At 41.2% G+C, this 22,296-nt stretch overlaps 1 protein-coding gene across 6 annotated transcripts in view; it reads left to right on the top strand.

Moving 5' to 3' along the window:
* LOC134292951 (serine/threonine-protein phosphatase PP1-gamma catalytic subunit A-like) overlaps positions 1-22,296 on the top strand; it is a 131,536-nt gene that overhangs the window by 34,376 nt on the left and 74,864 nt on the right. For all 6 annotated transcript variants that reach the window (XM_062958849.1, XM_062958851.1, XM_062958850.1 and 3 more), the window contains exons 2-3: positions 1,138-1,269; positions 16,762-16,992. In XM_062958849.1, coding sequence (XP_062814919.1) covers positions 1,138-1,269; positions 16,762-16,992 — 363 coding nt within the window. The remainder of the gene's footprint in view (positions 1-1,137; positions 1,270-16,761; positions 16,993-22,296) is intronic.

The raw sequence follows: 22,296 nt of genomic DNA, 5'->3' as shown, positions 1-22,296 counted from the left end.
GCAGGAAATCTTATTCAAAGCACCCAAAGCACCATTTAGCAGAGAAGTGGACTGTCACTCAGTGGATCTGCCATTACATGGAAGTGGTTCTCTCCCTGTACAGCACTCCAGTTAGTATCTTGGCTGCTGATGACTGGACCAGTTGCAGTTTCTGAACTATCTTCTAAGGCAATCTCACATAGAGAGCATTGCAGTAGATGGGATTTAACTAAGGTGTAGACTACCATGGCCAATTCTGACATCTTAAGGTATGAGCACAGCTGGTGCATGAGAAGGCTTTGTCGTGACAATAAGAGATGAAGTCAGCAATAAAGAGCTGTGTCAAAGAACTGAAGTACAAAACATGTTCAATGAAATCTATGAGGCAAAAAGGAGATGGGCAGGGCATAGAGCACAAACCAAAGGCAACTGATAAAGGACACGTTGACTCAAACTGGATTCCAGAGACCACAAGTAGCACTTCGGCAGACCACATACTCAGTAGGACAAACCTATGATTAAGCTATTTGGCTGGAAATGGAAAAGAAAAGCACAGGATTGTAGATTTTGGCAACTGGTAGATTTGTATGAAGTCCAGAGCTGTGGATCAACAACAAATCCGATAGGATATTATATATATTTCTTGATGCTGCCCAAGAAAGGGCTCTATGACTGAAAAAGTTTTAAGAACCCATATTTTAGATCAAAATTCACAAACCATTCTTATTTTTTTTAACTTTGCAATTTAATTCTTATCTGGTGTACAACAATACCTTCCCCTTATTTGGTTTCATAGGAGCCCCTGGTGACGCCGTGACTGTCAGCAGAACTGCTAATCGAAAGGTTGGTGGTTCGAATACAAGAAACAGGGTGACCTGTCTGTCAGCTTCAGTACCCCATGCGGGAGCATGAGAGAAGCCTTCCATAGGATGGTAAAACATCCAGGCAGTGTCCCTTGGCAACGTCCTTACAGATGGCCAATTCTCTCACACCAGAAGCGACTTTGCAGTTTCTCAAGACATTCCTGACATAGAAAAAAAATGGTTTCATTATGAGATTCAAGAAGTATTCAAAGGGAAACAATAGCTGATTAAATATTGTAATGCCTTTATTTATTTATTTATTTATTTATTTTGCGATGCTCTTTTTCTTTCACAGTGAGAGGTTCAAAACCTGGTAAAAATGTCCAGCTTCAGGAAAATGAAATAAGAGGATTGTGCTTGAAATCTCGAGAGATTTTTCTTAGTCAACCCATTCTATTAGAACTTGAAGCACCACTTAAAATATGTGGTAAGTACTATGTTTAGCTATGCCTGTGCCTTCTAATTAACTGATAATAATTTGAAAAAATGTGATTGATATTAATATCAGCTGATACATCTCATTCAAAACTTAGTAGAATGCTTGTAAAAGATTGCAGTGAAAATACATTCAGTCTCTGCTGAGCTGCTAGATTTATATCTCTCCAGCTGTTGCAATCCAGTTTTCATTATCCTTTACTTTTGTGATGCACCATGGTTTGATTATTCATTCAACAATATCCAGAGAACCATACTTTCCTTTCTCTATAAATGATTTTACATTGTATTCTTGTATGCCTTTAAATCATTTTCTGTTTATGGCAACCTTAATATGGATCTTCATAGGCTCTTCTAAGACTAACAGCATGTGACTTGTCCAAAGTCTTTCAGTGGGTATTCTTGGGTGAGCAGGTATTTGAACTATGTCCTCCAGCCATAGTCCAACCTTTAACCATGTGTGTAGCTTTTCTGAATAGAAAGATGGGTAGCCACGGGCCGTCTCATCCCAGTCATGGCAAATTTCGATAAGGAACACTTTGAGAAACAATCCCTGGAAACAGCACCAAAAAATCCCACTATATGGTTCAGATATGTGGATGACACCTTCACCATTTGGAGCCATGGAGGAGAACTCAGCGAGTTCCTGGACCACCTCCACAGCCTCCACCCAAACATCCAATTCACCATGGAAACAGAAAATGAAAGGAAACTGCCCTTTCTAGATGTCTAGTCAACCGCAAAGCCAATCCACAATTGGGCCACACTGTTTACAGAAGATCTGGGGAACAGAACCCCCTAAACTGGGCTCCCCAGGCCAATAGAGACTCCATCCACCTCATGCCAAGAACAAGCCTCGAGAGCAAAGGGAAGGTCCACCCAGAGGAAAAGTGTTCTCAGCATACATCAAGAGAATCACCAACCACAGAGGGAAGCGGTGGAAGAAACGCAACCTACAAACTATCTACAGACCCACCAACAAATGCTATGTTGAGCAAAGGACAAGAGGGATCCTCTCACCTCTGCAGGAGTCTACTGTATACCGTGCAGCTGTGGACAAGTCTACGGAGGGCCCTCCAAACACAGCAATGCCCAAACACGGGTCAAGGAACATGAAAGGCACTGCAGACTCACTCAATCAGAGAAGCCAGCCATAGCCGAGCCCTTGAGGAACCAGCCTGGACACAGGATATTATTGTTGGAGACACAGACAGGCAGGGACCACACTCACCGCCACCACGTCAGGCAACACAGAGAAGCCACTGAAATCCACAAGAAGCAGGTGGGCAATCTCAACAGAAAGGAGGAAACCAGGAAAGTGAGCACAGTCTGGCTCCCAGTATTGAAAAACTCTAAACTCAGGACAGGAAATAAAGAGCAACACTCTGAAAACGGGAATTCCAGCCATGAATCAATCAGGGGCAGCTTACACCTCCCAACAAAGAATTCCCCCAGGCAGGAAGAAGCCAGGATGCAAGGCCATTCAATGGCAACACTCCCACTTCCCTCAGGCAGACATGAGTTCTCTCTCCCACCTGGACATCATTACACAGGGATGTGAACCCCACTTGCCCAGTTTCCAACAGACCTCAGATGTGGGTAAAATGTCAGGAGAGAATGCTTCCGGAACATGGCCACACAGCCTGGCAAGTGCAGAGCAACCCTGAGATTTTGGCCATGAAAGCATTCAACAACAGATATATAATCGTTGTAGATGATGTGATCAAGTCAATATTAAACATCAAAGAAATAAAGGATTTACAAATCAAGGTAACGTCATCTTGATTTGCAAATTCTTCCTTTCCCTCAGTGATCTTTAATATTAATTTCTTCTCTCCTTCCTCAGCTTATATGTTAGCCATTTTAGATCATAGGATCATGGGATCCTAGAGCTGGAAGAAACTCCAAGAGCCATCTAATTCAATCCTCTGCCATCCAGTTCAATAATCCTGATTTGTTTGCCAGTCCAAACGGTTTCTGATTCATATACCTCAACTTCTTTTTGATTTCAACAACGGTGATAATAGAAAATAGTTCTCATCAGACTGTTCTTTGTTTGAGCGGTCCTTTTGAAGCTCTTTCCCTTTCTCCTTGATATTATATTGAATCTTCTTCCGATTATCTTGTTCCTTACTCTTTACATCAACATTTTGTTGTAAAGTATAAAATATTATGGTTGGCGGGGATGAGAGATGGGGCTGAGGTATGGACAACCTCTGAGGATGCCTACCATAGATGTAGATGAAACGTCAGGAGAGAATTCTTCTGGAACATGGCCGCACAGCCCAAAAGACATACAACAACCTTGTGATCTCGGCCATGAAAGCCTTCGACAACACATTATTATTATTATTATTATTATTATTATTATTATTATTATTATTATTATTATTATTATTATCTCCTCACCCCAAAGTCCCCCCATTTCCCCTTCTCTGTCACTTGGCCCCCATTTTCACTCTGTTCAAGGACACCCCTATTATTTTCTCACTCCAAAGAGACCTTCCCATTTCCCCTCATCGCCTCAGAATTGTTTGGAGGTGGCGTCAAGGCAGAATTGTTTTGAGGCCTAGTTGTGGCCTACTCATGGCCTCGGACCCTTCCGTCACATAGATGGACAGTGGACCCTTCGCTCTTCCCCTGCCACCCCCCTGCACAGGGCCGCAAGGCCTGCAGTTTGCTAGGCCACCTTTGTCTCGGAGAAAGTAAACCGCTGCTTTCGCTGTCCTCTCCGTGTCCTTGGGCGATGTGGATGGATGGTGGCGAAGATGGCGGCGGCATGGAAACAGGCGAATGAATGCTGGAGCATGTTGGAGGGAGTGGGGGAGTGTGTGGCTGTGTCCTGTTTCGTGCAGGCATAGATGGCATTTTCTTGTTTTTTGGGTTTTTTGGGCCATGGTTCCATCCTGGATGTTTGGTTTTGTTGTCTGAACCTAGCAGCAAGGATGGTGGGTTGTGTTGCCAAGTTTCATGCTTCTGGGTCGTGTAGTTTTGTTGTCTACTTCTAAGTAAAAAGTCTAGAACATTTTTATATATATAGACTAGCTGTGCCCGGCCACGCGTTGCTGTGGCGAAGTCTGGTGGTCTGGGAAATAAAGTATTGAGGAATTGGTGGTAGTTAAGGTCAAGGGTCAAGGTTTTCCCCAGACATTAAGTCCAGTCATGTCTGATTCTGGGGGTTGGTGCTCATCTCCATTTCTAGGCCGAAGAGCCGGCGTTGTCCGTAGACTCCTCCAAGGTCATGTGGGATGACTGCATGGATCGGCGTTACCTTCCCGCCGGAGCAGTACCTATTGATGCACTCACATTTGCATGTTTTCGAACTTCTGGGTTGGCAGAAGCTGGGGCTAACAGTGAGGGCTCTCTCCGCTCCCCCAATTCAAACCTGCGGCCTTTCGGTCCAGAAGTTCAGCAGCTCAGCGCTTTAACACGCTGCGCCATCAGGGGATATTATTTCCTAAAGGTTGTAAATATACAATATTTCTGATTGGTTTTTTTTGTTTGTTGGAGGCAAGTATGAATGCTGCAATTAGGAAAAATGATTAGGATGTAATGGCCTTGCAGCTTTAAAGCCTGGCTGCTTCCTCCCTGAGTGAATTTTTTGTTGGGAGGTGTTAGCTGGCCCTGATTGTTTCCTGTCTGGAATTCCCTTGTTTTCAGAGTGGTGTTGTTTGCAATATTTTATATGCTTCTACTGTCTGTGGCCCTGAGAAAACAGAGGATTTTCCAGACTTTGATGATGGGAATACTTTGTTGGGAGGTGTTAGCTGGCTCTGATTGTTTCCTGTCTGGAATTCCCTTGTTTTCAGAGTGGTGTTGTTTGCGATATTTTATGTGCTTCTACTGTCTGTGGCCCTGAGAAAACAGGATTTGCCAGACTTTGATGATGGGAATACTTTGTTGGGAGGTGTTAGCTGGCCCCGATTGTTTCCTGTGTGGAATTCCCCTGTTTATTTACTGTCCTGGTTTTAGAGATTATATTGTTCTGCATTATTCTATCCCAGTAATTATTTCATATTAAAGAAGAATCTCACTTATCCAACATTCGCTTATACAATGTTCTGGATTATCCAACACAGTCTGCCTTTTCATAATCAATGTTTTTGTAGTCAGTGTTTTAAATTCATTGTGATATTTTAGTGGTAAATTTGTAAATACAGTACAGTAGAGTCTCACTTATCCAACATAAACGGGCCGGCAGAACGTTGGATAAGCGAATATGTTGGATAATGAGGAATTAAGGATAACCCTATTAAACATCAAATTAAGTTATGATTTTACAAATTAAGCACCAAAACATCATGTTAGACAACAAATTTGTCAGAAAAGTAGTTCAATACGCAGTAATGCTATATAGTAATTACTGTATTTATGAATTTAGCACCAAAATATCACGATATATTGAAAACATTGACTACAAAAATGCGTTGGATAATCCAGAACGTTGGATAAGCGAGTGTTGGATAAGTGAGACTCTACTGTAAATACTACATAGCATTACTGTGCATGGAACTACTTTTTCTGTCAAATTTGTTGTATAATATGATGTTTTGGTGCTTAATTTGTATAACGATTACCTAATTTGATGTTTAATTGGCTTTTCCTGAATCCCTTCTTATTATCCAACATATTCACTTATCCTGCCGGCCTGTTTACGTTGGATAAGTGAGACTCTACTGTATATTTCTAATCTTATATTCTCTGCTCAGAACTGGATTATCTGAGGCCCCTTCTACACAGCTGTATAAAATGCACACTGAAGTGGATTATATGGTAGTGTGGAGTCAAGATAATCCAGTGCAAAGCAGATAATATCTATCTATATAAAAGAGTGATGGCATCACAGCAATTCACAAAACAACAAAACTACAGGCCCCCCAACCTCGAAATTTGACAACACAACCCATCATCCACGCCTCAAGGTTGATACAACAAAAAGAAAAGAAAAATAAAGTCCTAATTAGAGGGAGAGCAATAATTGTTTTTATCCAATTGCTGCCAGTTTAGAGGGCTAATCTCTGCCCACTTCGTTGCCTAGCAACCAAGGGACAGCCAGGTTTCAGTTAGGGGACAGGCGGATGTAGGCCTCACTGAGTCTTCTTCCACAGATTATCTAATTTGCACTGGATTATATGGCAGTGTAGACTCAAGGTTCTTCCACACAGCTATATAACCCATTTAGAATCTTATATTATCTGCTTTGCACTGGATTATCTTGACTCCACACTGCCATATAATCCACTTCAGTGAGCATTTTATACAACTGTGAAGAAGGGGCCTCATATAATCCAGTTCTAAGCAGATAATATAAGATGATCAATATACAGTAGACTCTCACTTATCCAACATAAACAGGCCGGCAGGATAAGTAAATATATTGGATAATAAGAAGGGATTCAGGAAAAGCTGATTAAACATCAAATTAGGTAATCGTTATACAAATTAAGCACCAAAACATCATATTATACAACAAATTTGACAGAAAAGGTAGTTCCATGCGCAGTAATGCTATGTAGTAATTACAGTAGAGTCTCACTTATCCAACACTCGCTTATCTAACATTCTGGATTATCCAACGCATTTTTGTAGTCAATGTTTTCAATATATCGTGATATTTTGGTGCTAAATTCATAAATACAGTAATTACTACATAGCATTACTGCGTATTGAACTACTTTTTCTGCCAAATTTGTTGTCTAACATGATGTTTCGGTGTTTCATTTGTAAAATCATAACCTAATTTGATATTTAATAGGCTTTTCCTTAACGCCTCCTTATTATCCAACATATTCAGTTATCCAACATTTTGCCAGCCCACTTATGTTGGATAAGTGAGACTCTACTGTACTGTATTTACAAATTTACCAGTAAAATATCACAATGAATTTGAAACACTGACTACAAAAACATTGATTATGAAAAGGCAGACTGTGTTGGATAATCCAGAACATTGTATAAGCGAATGTTGGATAAGTGAGATTCTACTTTGATATGAAATAATTTCTAGGATAGAATAATGCAGAACAATATAATCTCTAAAACCAGGACAGTAATAAAGAAATAAAGAAATAAAGAAAGTAAATAAAGCAAGGAAATTGGAAATTCCACAAAGGAAACAATCAGGGCCAGCTAACACCTCCCAAGAAAGGATTCTTCCAGAAAGGAAGCTGAGAAGGCAGTGAAGCACTATGTATTACCAAAGTCATTATTATTACTATCATTACTATCCTTACTATTATTATTATTATTATTATTATTATTATTATTATTATTATTATTATTATTATTATTGTGTTGCGGTCAACCGTGAAAATGAATACAATCTGGCTCCAAGTATTCAAAAACACTAAAATCAGAATATATAAAAATTAATGTGGTATAATAAAACAGAACAATACAATCTCTAAAATCAGAACACTAAATAAAGAACAACACTCTGAAAATAGGGGAATTCCACACAGAAAACAATCAGGGCCAGCTAACACCTCCCAACAAAGGATTCCCATCATCAAAGTCTGGCCAATCCTCTGTTTTCTCAGGGCCACAGACAGTAGAAGCATATAAAATATCGCAAACACCACCACTCTGAAAACAAGGTAATTCCAGACAGGAAACAATCAGGGCCAGCTAACACCTCCCAACAAAAAAATCACTCAGGGAGGAAACAGCTAGGCTTTAAATCTGCAAGGCCATTACATCCTAATCATTTTTCCTAATTGCAGCATTCATACTTGCCTCCAACAGACAAAAAAAACAAAACAATCAGAAATATTGTATATTCACAACCTTTAGGAAATAATATCCCCTGATGGCACAGCATGTTAAAGCGCTGAGCTGCTGAACTTCTGGACCGAAAGGCCGCAGGTTTGAATTGGGGGAACTGACAGAGCCCCCACTGTTAGCCCCAGCTTCTGCCAACCCAGAAGTTCAAAAACATGTAAATGTGAGTGCATCAATAGGTACTGCTCCGGTGGGAAGGTAATGCCGCTCCATGCAGTCATGCCACATGACCTTGGAGGAGTCTATGGACAACGCTGGCTCTTCGGCTTAGAAATGGAGATGAGCACCAACCCCCAGAATCATACATGACTGGGCTTAATGTCAGAGGAAAACGTTTACCCTTTACCTTAACTACCACCAATTCCTCAATACTTTATTTCCCAGAACACCAGACTTCGCCACAGCAACGCGTGGCCGGGCACAGCTAGTAAGATTATAAATGGGTTCTATAGCTGTGTGGAAGGGCCTTGAGTCTACACTGCCATATAATCCAGTGCAAATTAGATAATCTGTGGAAGAGGCCTAAGTGAGGCCTAAATCTGCCTGTCCCCTAACTGAAGCCTGGCTGTCCCTTGGTTGCTAGGCAACCAAGTGGGCAGAGATTAGCCCTCTAAACTGGCAGCAATTGGATAAAAAAAATTATTGCTCTCCCTCTAATTAGGACTTTATTTTTCTTTTCTTTTTGTTGTATCAACCTTGAGGCGTGGATGATGGGTTGTGTTGTCAAATTTTGAGGTTGGGGGGCCTGTACTTTTGTTGTTTTGTGAATTGCCGTGATGCCATCACTCTTTTATATATATAGAAGATGTGGCATCTAATACTGCCATATTGTAAGATCGCTCTGGGTCCCCCGGGGAAAGGAGCAGCATATAATTAATTAAATAAATAAATAAATACAGTAGAGTCTCGCTTATCCAATGTAAACGGGCCAGCAGAACGTTGGATAAGCGAATATGTTGGATAATAAGGTTTTCAATATATCTACCTTGGATGCCTTGAGGCTCATACGTCTGATTTTTCAATGCTTATGTTGATACCTCCACACTGTACATCACATTTTTTTCTGCCTTATGTTCCACTTCTGCCTAAGGTGTCTGCTGTATTAGTTTGAGAATGTTTGGGTTAATAGTCTGTCTTCTTTACCCTACCTACAAAGAAAGAGTTTCTTTTTATATACTGTTCCTGTTTATGCACTAAACTATGTCTCCGATGGCAGAAGACCAAGGCATGTTGCACAGATTGTAATCCCGTTATCTTTGCACTGACCGATTGCATTACCTGACAGCCATTTGACTAGTGACTAGAGCACCATGGCCCTCTATATTGGCTCTGCACTGTTGCACTTGATAAATGTTGCATGTGTGGCTGTTTGCCTGTAACTACTGTTTTTCTTTGCCTTTCTTTGTCAATAAAAGAAGTTTTAGTTGCACTTAACCTGGTGTCGGTTTGGCATATTTTCCGCCTGCCTGGACTTCAACTTGCTACGAGTCTCCATATGTGTTCATTCACAGAGTCCACAAAGAAAAAGGCCAGGTTGCTTACCTGTAACCATGTTTCTCCAAGTAGTATTATGTGAGTTCACACAAATTCATCCATCTACCCTATGCAACTCTTCCCCTTTCTCGCTGCTGCTTGTGGTGAATGAACTGGGGAGTGTGTGGCCAGGGCTCCCTTTTATGCCCTGGGAGGAGTGGGCGGGCTTACTGCCAATCTGAAAAAATTCAGTTTGGGAAACTTTCCGTTACAGCCGGCACAGGTGTAGTTTTATTTATGTTGTGCCAAAAGCATTTCATGATAACTAATTTTAAAAGTGATGAGATAAAGGAATCACAACAGCTAAATAGTTTAAGACCAAAAGCGGGCCACACGACCGGCCGCATTGTCGGTATCTTTCAACCACTCCTCCTCCTCCTCCGTGCATGAGGCGGGCAGGGTGGGCAAACCTACAGATGCGGAGTTGTCCACAAGGTGGAGGATTCCTCCAGGCGGTGCCCCTGGCCAGGTTCCCTTTGGATCTGCCCACTCCGCTCCTGAGTCTCTTCAGGGACCTCTGAGTGGCCCATTCCTGGTTTGCCCTGGAGGGAGGGAGGCCCAGTTGGGGTTGCCTGGCCTGGCTGCCCAGAGGGGCACCCATGCTGCTGCTGGGGGTGGTCCTCATGAAGCCCTTCCTGGACTTGAGTCTGCTGGGAGGGAGGGAGGGCCCGGGCCGAGAGTCATGCAGGGGGTGGCTTTCACGATGGTAGACCTCTCGCCGTTAGCAGCGACTTCCCGTCGCACGTCAGGAGGGGCAATGCCAGCTAACTTGTAGAGTTTGTCATCAGGTGTGGGTTCCAGGCCTCCTGTGAGGACTCTGCATGTTTCGTTCAGTGCTATGTCCACCTGCTTCGCATGGGCAGACTTGTGCCAGACAGGCCTGGCAGGCGCACTCAGCCGGTGAGAAAGACAAGGCCAGGGCTGAGGTTCTGACGACTTGTGGGTCTGCTCCCCATGCGCTGCCAGTCAGTTTCCGCAGGATGTTGTTGCGTGCGGCTACTTTGTGCCTGGTGTTCACGCAGAGTTTCCTATATGTTAGTGTTCGGTCTAAGGTGACACCAAGGTATTTAGGATGGAAACAGTGTCCGAGCTCTTGGCCTTCCCAAGTAACTTTCAGTTTCCTGTTGGCTTCGCGGTTACGTAGGTGGAAAGTGCACACTTGTGTCTTGGCAGGGTTAGGCTTCAGGTGGTTCTCTTTGTAGTAGCTGGAGAGGTCTTTCAAGGCATTGGTGAGTTGGCTTTCAACTGTTTCAAAATCTTTCGCTTGTGTTGTGAGGCCAAGGTCATCAGCATATATAAAGCTCTTTGTGAGTGGTGGTTGTGGCTGATTGTTCGTGAAGATGTTAAACAAGGTCGGGGCAAGAACGCTGCCTTGGGGTAAACCATTCTTTTGCCTCCTCCATCTGCTTTTCTGGCCCTGAAACTCCACATAGAAGCTGCGGTTTTCTAAGAGGGTCTAGACAGTTTTTGTAAAGTCAAAGTCCCGGGTAATATGGTAGAGTTTATGCAGCATTTTTCTATGTTGCACCGTGTCATAGGCTGCCGTAAGGCCCACAAAGACTGTTCCCGTGATGCAGCCTTTCTCATGGCCTTCCTCAATATGCTCAGTCAGATGGAGAATTTGACCTGTGTAGTTTTTCCCTGTAGTAAACCTGCTTGTTGTGCAATAAGCTTGGGTTCTATGGCAGGTCCTAATCGATTTAATAGCATCCTCTCATATATACTTTATGTAGATGACAGAAGAGGGAGATTGGTCGGTAGTTCCTGGCACTAGAGGCGCCTTTAGCAGGTTTTAAAATGGCAATGATCTTAGTTTTCCTCCATACTCTGGGAATCTGTTTTGGTGCCAAACATTGATTGTAGAATTTCAAAAGCCAGTTTTCAGGTGCAGTAACTGTGGATTTGTGGAAATGTGTGGATTCACAGAGTACCACTCAAAGAAACATGGTTATAGGTAAGCAACCTGGCCTTCCTTGAAATTTTCTTATTGCCTACATCGAGTTTTTTTTGTAGAAAAAGCTTGAGAATCTGATCAAGATATACCTCAGGTAGGGAGATATTATTTTGAATCCTGTATGGTAGATTCTGTCAATCTGTGATTGTTGCAATGTTTCTTTGGTCACCTCTTGTATCCAAGTGATTATTGCATCTCAGTGACTTATTTGTCTCTCCTTCTGGGATCCCTCTCATTCTCACATTCATTCTTCTGTCATGATCTGAGAGTGATATGTAGTTCAAATTGTGTTTATGAGTACTGATCTCCAATTACAGTGTTCCCTCACTACTTTGTAGTTCACTTTTCGCGTATTTGCTGTTTTGCGGTTTTTCAATAAACTCTAAAACTATAAATCATAAAAAAAATTACAATTTACAGCCTAAGGAAGGGAGGAAGGAGAAGCCAAAGGGAGAGAAAAGGAGCTCAAGCTGCAACGGGAGGAGAAGGAGGCAATTTATCAACACATGATTGGTTGGTAAAGACTTAAAATAGTGTGTAACTACTAAAATAATGTATAAATATTAAAATAAAAATAGTTTCCCTACTTCGCGGATTTTCACTTATTGTGGGTGGTCCTGGAATGTAACTCCTGCAATAAGTGAGGGAACACTGTACTGCAATTCTTTCAAGATTCTGGGAGGTACACCCTAAAAGAATATCATTTGTTGGCCAGAAATTATCAATTTTAGGAGACATTCTTTCTATATTTTTGTTATTGCTCTGCTCATACACAGGTGTGCAAACATAGGTAGATGTATAAACACAGGCATATGGGAAAGGCAAGCAAGGGAAGATGAGGCAAGGGGTAGAAGTAGATAGGAATTGACACCTTGGAGTAAAGGTAGGATACATGATCTGCTGCTGCAGGTTCTGTCTGCACTTTTGGTGGTATGAATCAGCACATCTCTTTGGATTTTAATAAAAATACATATAAATGGGAAGGAGGCTTTTTAGGGGTATTGGTTGCTGCTGATCCTAATCAGGGTGGAAGGGGATCCATGGAAAAGGAAAAACTTTTCATTTCTTTTCATCATGATGTCTCTGGTGAACTACAAATCATTTGAGGTGGGGGTGCTGTGTTAACAAACTTTTGCCAATATTGATATTATAATTTGTATTAAGTTTTCTTTGGTTTTTTTCTATGTCTTTTAATCTTAAACTATTCAAGCCTGTTTCAAGATTTCCACCAAGTCTTTCAGTTGGCTCCCTCTCTATCTTCCTTCAGGAAACAACGGAAGACTTGGATGTTTCGGCAGGCCTTCGGAGATACAGTCATTAATTAATCAGACCCAGAGGGTTTTTAATAATCTATCTTGTATTACGGTCTTACCATTTATGTGTTTTAAATGCAATTTTTTAAATCTTGTATTGTTTTAATTGATATATTGTATTACTGTTTTATCTTGCAAGGAGAAGATGGGGTGATGGCGACAGGGGACAGGGAAAAGGCAGAATTACTTAATGCCTTCTTTGCCTCGGTCTTCTCAGAAAAAGAAAGCCATCTTCAACCTCAGCAACATGGAATGGACGAAGGATTGGGGGAAATCCAACCCCAAATAGGGAAACAAGCTGTCCAGGAACACCTGGCCTCTCTAAACGAATTCAAGTCCCCAGGGCCAGATCAGCTACATCCAAGAGTACTGAAGGAATTAGCGGAAGTTATTTCAGAACCACTGGCAATTATCTTCGAGAGTTCTTGGAGAACGGGAGAAGTCCCAGCAGATTGGAGGAGGGCGAATGTGGTCCCGATCTATCTTCAAGAAGGGAAAAAAGAACGACCCAAACAATTACCGTCCGGTCAGCCTCACATCAATACCAGGCAAAATTCTGGAAAAGATCATTAAGGAAGTGGTCTGCGAACACTTAGAAACAAATGCGGTCATTGCTAATAGTCAACACGGATTTACCAAAAACAAGTCATGCCAGACTAATCTGATCTCTTTTTTCGATAGAGTTACGAGTTGGGTCGATACAGGGAATGCTGTGGATGTAGCGTACCTGGATTTCAGTAAGGCCTTCGACAAAGTCCCCCACGACCTGCTGGCAAGGAAACTAGTAAAATGTGGGCTAGACAAAACTACGGTGAGGTGGATCTGTCATTGGCTAAGCGAACGAACCCAAAGGGTGCTCACCAATGCGTCGTCTTCATCATGGAAAGAAGTGACAAGTGGAGTGCCACAAGCAGGGCTCCGTCCTGGGCCCGGTTCTGTTCAGGATCTTGATTAAGGACTTAGACGAAGGGTTAGAAGGCACGATCATCAAGTTTGCAGACGACACCAAACTGGGAGGGATAGCTAACACTCCAGAAGACAGGAGCAGAATTCAAAACGATCTTGACAGACTAGAGAGATGGGCCAAAACTAACAAAATGAAGTTCAACAGGGATAAATGCAAGATACTTCACTTCGGCAGAAAAAATGGAAATCAAAGATACAGAATGGGGGACGATGCCTGGCTTGACAGCAGTGTGTGCGAAAAAGACCTTGGAGTCCTCGTGGGGAGGAAGGGGAACATGAGCCAGGAATGTGGTGCGGCGGCTAAGAAAGCCAACGGGATTCTGTCCTGCATCAAGAGGGGAATAGCGTCTAGGTCCAGGGAAGTCCTGCTCCCCCCTATTCTATTCTGCCTTGGTCAGACCACATCTGGAATCACACTGTGTCCCATTCTGGGCACCGCAGATGAAGGGAGATGTTGACAAGCTGGAAAGCGTCCAGAGGAAGAGGGCGACTAAAATGATTAAGGGTCTGGAGAACAAGCCCTATGAGGAGCGGCTTAAAGAGCTGGGCATGTTTAGCCTGCAGAAGAGAAGGCTGAGAGGAGACATGATGAGGGCCATGTACAAATACGTGAGGGGAAGTCAGAGGGAGGAGGGAGGGAGCTTCCTTTCTGCTGCCCTGCAGACTAGGACGCAAGGGAACAAGGGCTTCAAACGACAGGAAAGGAAGGAGATTCTGTCTGAACATCCGGAAGAACTTCCTCACAGTGAGAAGGGCTGTTCGGCAGTGGAACTCTCTCCCCCGGACTGTGGTGCAGGCTCCTTCCTTGGAGGCTTTTAAGCAGAGGCTGGATGGCCATCTGTCGGGAGTGCTTTGAATGCGATTTCCTGCTTCTTGGCAGAATGGGGTTGGACCGGATGGCCCATGAGGTCTCTTCCAACTCTAGGATTCAATGATTCTATGATTCTATGATTCTTTTTTATATTGTGATTTGTATTATGTTGCTTATATTTTGTCCTTATGTTGTTTGGGCCGCTGCCCCATGTAAGCCGCCCCGAGTCCCCGCGGGGAGATGGTGGCAGGGTATAAAGTTTATTATTATTATTATTATTATTATTATTATTATTATTATTATTATTATTATTATTATTATTATTCGAGTGGTGGTTTTGTTGTCGGAACCTAGTGGGGAGGACTCTGGGTTGTGTTGCCAAGTTTCATGGTTCTGAGTTCTAGGTAAAAATGGTCAGAAGCTTTATATATACATAGATTTACATTTCACCAGATTCTCTTAAATTGGGAAAATCATATAAAACCATATATTGTTTTTCCTTTCAGTAACACCATTAATTATTTATCTTTACAATTTTGTGACTACTTAATTGTGGTTGGTTTTTCTTCCTTTTTTCATTTTGTCTCATTTAATTTGTTTAAATAATAATAATAAGTAGTTCTGGAAATACTTCATTGTTATTTTAATATCTTCTCTTGTATTTCTTTCATAAAGTGTGTGTCTTATAATAAGTTTATTAGATGGTACAATGAACTTAGTTTTAGCATTTCTCATTAGATGGAACATGTCCAGCAAAGGGCCACCAAAATGGCCAAAGGTCTAGAAGCTAAGAATTTCTCTTGACCATTTAGCTTGGATGAGAGAATGTTAAGAGAAGGCCATGTTTAAATATTTGCATGTCCTATGGAGGGGAAAAAGAACAGGCTTCCTTTCTCTTGCCCTGGCCATTAGGACATAAGGGAGCCATGGGTTAAAATTGCAGGAAAAAAGATTCTGTGTAAACATTAGGAAGACTCTCTTGACAGTAAAAAGAACTGTCTGGCAGGGGAATATGTTGCTGCCATGGATTCTGGTGAAACCTCCTTCTCACTCTGAGGGTCTTAAAACAGAGGCTGGATAACCATTTGTAGGGAGGGCTTTGATGATGCCTGCCTGTTTGCTTGGCAGAATGAGATTGGATTAGATGTGACTTGTGGTCTCCTCCAACTCTATAATTATTATAGGTTTCTATAATTCTATGAGACCATTGAATTGAGACATATCTAGTCTTTTCATAGTGGAAAACTAAAATGCTTATTTGTTTGTAGCCATGGACAACTTTTGTCAGGATGTTTGTGTTTTCTGCCACAAGAAATAACACTGCGCTACTTCTGAGAATCAATTGATCTTATTTATTCTCCATTAAACTGATTGAAGTTTAGAGTTCATGCCAGCATTGCTTTTAGAATTAAAGTTAGGTATTTATTCTGAAGAAGAAATCTGTGGCATAGTCCAATAAAAATCTTAAATTAAAGTCCTAGTAAATCTATAGGAATACAATTTGGGAATATTTAATGATATATGCAACAAATTACATAGCTGGGATAGCCTCCTTGGCTCTGGAACTCTTTCCCGAGAGAAATTAGACTAGCTCCCACCCTGGCCACATTCTGTAAAGATCTGAAAACCTGGTTGTTTCAATGAGCATTTAACTTAATTTGGCATACATTGACAACTATCCCTGACATCCACCTTGACACAGCCACTGCTCTTCTTCTGGATCATTCAGCAGAGGTTTTCTAGATACTGTACACATATAACAGTTGCCTTGCCTCCAGTTGAATATGCACACTGTGCTTGGCTGTTAGATATCAGTTTGGAGTATGTTTTAATGTATATTATATGTTTTATGATTTTATGCATGTATTTATGTGGTTATATTTTACTGTGTTTTGCCGGGCTTGGTTCCCATGTAGCCACCCTGAGTCCCTTTGGGGAGATGGGGCAGAATATATGAATAAAACTATTATTATTATTATTATTATTATTATTATTATTATTAAATTTTGATATTACAAAAGTAAGTATTTCATGTCTTCCAAAACATGTATTTTATCTTGCATTAAATATGTTTCTATCTTCTAAGCCATGAAGTATATGAAAGGGTTTTTTGTTTGTTTGTTTAAGGTGATATCCATGGACAATATTATGACTTGCTTCGACTATTTGAATATGGAGGTTTTCCACCAGAAAGCAACTATCTGTTCCTTGGTGATTATGTTGATAGAGGGAAGCAGTCTTTAGAAACAATTTGCCTTTTACTCGCTTACAAGATAAAATATCCAGAGAATTTTTTTCTCCTCAGAGGAAATCACGAATGTGCCAGCATTAATAGAATTTATGGTTTCTATGATGAATGTAAGTATTCCTGGGAAACAATAACTTAAGATTAAATATAGATATTGTTGGTTTTTTTTTTTTTTACCAGAAAGTACTTTTTGCTTTTAACTAATTATATTCTAACAATAAATCCTTGCGGTATACGTGACTTACACATATGGTCACATTGTCCCTGTTTGTAGATCCTGTTGAATTTGTAATTGATGGGAGTTCAACCATTTTTAACAGTTGTATGGTTATTTTCCCAGTTTTTTCTTAGATGTTCTCTATCTGAGATAATTTTATTGTCAGTAGGAAGCTTTTCTCCATTCACCTTATGGCGTACTCTCTCTCTCTTTCTCTCTGTCTGTCTGTCTGTCTTTGTGTGTGTTTACAAATTTGGAATTTGTTTTCTTCAATATTTTCTTCCACCAGGCTTTGGCAAAATATTTTTATAATTTTATATTAACGGTTGTGGGTTCCTGGGCTACCTTTTGCCTAGTGAATGTGTGAATGTTATGAACTTCGCAAAATCAAATATTTTTCCTAATTAAAATTTTACAAAGGGAAAGGTTTTTAAAACAAAACTTTGAGACCCAAAATTATTTTAAGCAGAATGCTTAATTATTTGGACATCTCCTCCTTCAGTGGAGAAGCTTTTTACAACAGGCCATTGGATCCTTCATCCATCTATTTCATTCAGTTTTTCAGTTGTGAAAAGTTCCATCATTTACTAGTATAATGGAGAAAACGGAACATGTGCTTCTTCAGTGCCTATTCTAGAGAGATATTCGATCCCCCCTCATTATGCCAAGGATATACAAACCACCCAGGGTGCTCTGGACAATCTTACATCTCCCTTCTGCTTTCAGATAGAACTCAACTATAACTTATAACGTCTCCACAGTGGTTAAAATACTGCAGTCAATGACTAATAGCACAAGCTAGTACAAGTCAAGATTTCAACTAGCAGGAAATTGGGATTATAGTCTTTTAATTATAGTATAGACTAGCTGTGCCCAGCCACGCGTTGCTGTGGCGTTGTCTGGTGGTGTTGGTGAGAAATTTGAGTTAGTGGTGGTATTGAATGTCTGTTGTATGGTTGTCTTTATGTTTAGTATGTATTTGGTTGTTTGTGTAATGTGAAAGTGGTGAGAGTAGAGGAGGTCTTTGTTGCTGTGTAGTATTGTACAGTATTCATACGTTGTCCAAGTGTTGTGAATGGTTAGGTTGTGTCTTGGTGCATAGTAGAAAGGGTTGGGGTGGATGGCCATTAGGGGTGTCTCTAAATTTTTGGATTGTGTAGTTGTATTATTATTATTATTATTATTATTATTATTATTATTATTATTATTGTTATCATCATGATGATTATTATCTTTATTATCATCATCATTATTATATAGTGGGTGGATGGCCATTTGTCAGGAGTTTTTGGATTGTGTGGTCTTGCATGGTAGAAGGAGGTTGTACTGGATGATTCTTAGGGCTGTCTGCAAACATGAGGATTCCGTGATATTGTTATTATTATTATTATTATTATTATTATCAAGAGGCTGTATGGCCGTCTGTTGGGAATGTTTCGATTGTGTTCTTCATGGCAGGAAGGGGTTGGAGTGGATGGGCTTTAGGGGTCTCTCCTATCTCTGTGACTGTAGGATTTTATTATTATTTTTATTGTGGAGATTGTGGAGATATTGGATGGCCATCTGTCAGGAGTGTTTGGATTGTGTCCTCCTGTATGGTAGAAGGAAGTTTTACTGGATGATTGTTAGGGGTCTCTGCAAACCTTAGGATTCTATGTTGTTGTTGTTGTTGTTGTTGTTGTTGTTATTGAGAGACTGGGTGGCCATCTGTTGGGAGTGCTTGGATTGTGTCCTGCATGGCAGATTGTGGGAGGTGTTAGCTGGCCCTGATTGTTTAGTGTCTGGAATTCCCCTGTTTTAAGAGTGTTGTTTTTTATTTGGTGTTGTGATTTTAAGCTTGTTAAAATATTAGGAGTCAGACTGTGTTGATTGTCATGGTTCATAGCATATATTTAAAATATTGAGTATTAAAATGGGTTGGATATTGTAGAAGGTTGGATAAGGGAGAGTGTAGTGGAGATAAATAACTCGGATGATGGGCGGGTGCTAGGACCCAGGGGACAGCTTTTTCCGATTGCCTGCCTTTCCTCTAGCCGGTGGGCCATGAGGCTTCTCCTTCCCTCCCAGCATGGCTCCCCGCGTCCGTGGTTCTCTCCTTTTGGTGAGGGAAAGTGGGTGCCGCCATTGTGGCTCTCCTAGTCAGGAGAAGCAGGAGGAGCAGGGAGAGTGCAGCTAACATGCTGGTCATGGGAGGAGGGCAGAGGTTCTGCCGTAGGTGAGACGCCTGGGGTGGGAGATGAGAGGGAGTGCGCAAGCGTAGATGGTGCGTTGTGGGTTCTGTCCGTGTGGAGGTGCGTGACGTGATCTTTTGTTGTTTCAACCTTAAGGTGTGGATGTTGTATTGTGCGGTGAAATTGCTAGGTTGGGGGGGTGTTTACTTTTGTTGTTTTGCTCGGTGCCAGTATTCCATTACCATTATCTATATATATAAAAGAGTGATGGCATCAGGGCAGTGGACAAAACAACAAAACTACAGGCCCCCCAACCTCGAAATTTGACAACACAACCCATCATCCACGCCTCTAGGTTGATACAACAAAAAGAAAAGAAAAAAAAGTCCTAATTAGAGGGAGAGGAGTAATTGTTTTTATCCAATTGCTGCCAGTTTAGAGGGCTAATCTCTGCCCACTTCGTTGCCTAGCAACCAAGGGACAGCCAGGTTTCAGTTAGGGGACAGGCAAATTTAGGCCTCACTTAGACTTCTTCCACAGATTATCTTATTTGAACAGGATTATATGGCAGTGTAGACTCAAGGCCCTTCCACACAGCTATATAACCCATTTATAATCTTATATTATCTGCTTTGCACTGGATTATCTTGACTCCACACTTCCATATAATCCACATCATATTATACAACAAATTTGACAGAAAAGGTAGTTCCATGCGCAGTAATGCTATGTAGTAATTACAGTAGAGTCTCACTTATCCAAGACTCGCTTATCCAACGTTCTGGATTATCCAATGCATTTTTGTAGTCAATGTTTTCAATATATCATGATATATTGCTAAATTCATAAATACAGTAATTACTACATAGCATTACTGCGTATTGAACTACTTTTTCTGCCAAATTTGTTGTCTAACATGATGTTTTGGTGTTTCATTTGTAAAATCATAACCTAATTTGATATTTAATAGGCTTTTCCTTAATGCCTCCTTATTATCCAACATATTCGGTTATCCAACATTTTGCCAGCCCACTTATGTTGGATAAGTGAGACTCTACTGTACTGTATTTACAAATTTACCAGTAAAATATCACAATGAATTTGAAACACTGACTACAAAAACATTGATTATGAAAAGGCAGACTGTGTTGGATAATCCAGAACATTGTATAAGCGAATGTTGGATAAGTGAGATTCTTCTTTAATATGAAATAATTACTGGGATAGAATAATGCAGAACAATATAATCTCTAAAACCAGGACAGTAAATAAACAGGGGAATTCCACACAGGAAACAATCAGGGCCAGCTAACACCTCCCAACAAAGTATTCCCATCATCAAAGTCTGGAAAATCCTCTATTTTCTCAGGGCCACAGACAGTAGAAGCACATAAAATATCGCAAACAACACCACTCTGAAAACAAGGGAATTCCAGACAGGAAACAATCAGGGCCAGCTAACACCTCCCAACAAAAAAATCACTCAGGGAGGAAACAGCTAGGCTTTAAATCTGCAAGGCCATTACATCCTAATCATTTTTCCTAATTGCAGCATTCATACTTGCCTCCAACAGACAAAAAAAAAACAATCAGAAATATTGTATATTCACAACCTTTAGGAAATAATGTCCCCTGATGGCACAGCATGTTAAAGCGCTGAGCTGCTGAACTTCTGGACCGAAAGGTCGCAGGTTTGAATTGGGGGAACTGATAGAGCCCCCACTGTTAGCCCCAGCTTCTGCCAACCCAGAAGTTCAAAAACATGTAAATGTGAGTGCATCAATAGGTACTGCTCCGGTGGGAAGGTAACGCTGCTCCATACTGTCATCCCACATGACCTTGGAGGAGTCTACGGACAACGACGGCTCTTCGGCTTAGAAATGGAGATGAGCACCAACCCCCAGAGTCAGACATGACTGGACTTAACGTCAGGGGAAAACGTTTACCCTTTACCTTAACTACCACCAATTCCTCAATACTTTCTTTCCCAGACCACCATTCTTCGCCACAGCAACACGTGGCCGGGCACAGCTAGTATATATATAGACTAGTAGTTACTAGGCTTGTCCGATCGATGGAAAAAATGTTTCAATTCTCGTTTCTAAAGTAGGGGGTGCCGACGCTTAAATATAGAAATTATTTCTGAATTTTTTACCCAAAAATTTCGGATATTTCCGAAAATTCGTAATGATTCTAAATGTTTCTAAAATGGCGGACGCGCATGCGCAATCGCCCCAAAAAAAAGGAAAAAGGGGGGACTTTTACAGAGCTCTCCCACCCTCATTTCTTGAGCTATCCTCATCAAATTTGGTACAGTGGGAGATCACATTCAACACTCTTTGCTCAACAAATTGCAGAACGTTTCCTGTCTCCTATGATTTTTGGCGAATTTTCATAACTTTTTATAATACATTATTTTTCAATATTTGAAGAAACCTGTTCCTGGTTTGAAAGTCTTATTTCCTGTTCAATTGGGTTCTTATCACTGTAAAAGTCCCTCTTCTACTTGTGTAGACTTTGGATTAGAAACGCAGCACATGCCAAGCAATGCCTTGACAGGATTGGCAATGTCCTTTGGAAACTATAAATTGCTGTGGACCCTCTATTGAATCAAATCAATGTCTGACTTTGTGATTGCAGAAATAAAACTCAGCCCAAGGCTTGGGAACAGAAATGGAGCTTGAGGGAAGCAATGCCTTGGCGGGTGCCCCACGTCCTTTGGAAACTATTTCTTCCAATGTACCCTTTTAGGTTTAAAAACAATGTGTGTCTTTGTGATTGCTGCAATAACACTCAGCCCGGGGGCTTGGGATTACAAACAGAGCGTGAGGGAAGCAATGCACTTGCAGGAACGCAGACGTCCTTTGGAAACTATAACTTTCAATGCCCCCCCCCCCTTTTCAGGATTGCAAAGAAGGGCTGATCTAGTGATTGCTAAATTCCAAAAAAAAGGCAGAAGTTTAGAAATGGAGCGTCAGGAAAGCAATGCCTTGGCACCCACATCCTTTTAAAAATAAAAATTGCCT

This window comes from Anolis carolinensis, chromosome Y, assembly GCF_035594765.1.
Source record: "Anolis carolinensis isolate JA03-04 chromosome Y, rAnoCar3.1.pri, whole genome shotgun sequence".
Classification (NCBI taxonomy): Eukaryota; Metazoa; Chordata; class Lepidosauria; order Squamata; family Dactyloidae; genus Anolis; species Anolis carolinensis.
This window is presented reverse-complemented; position numbering and strand designations above follow the sequence as displayed.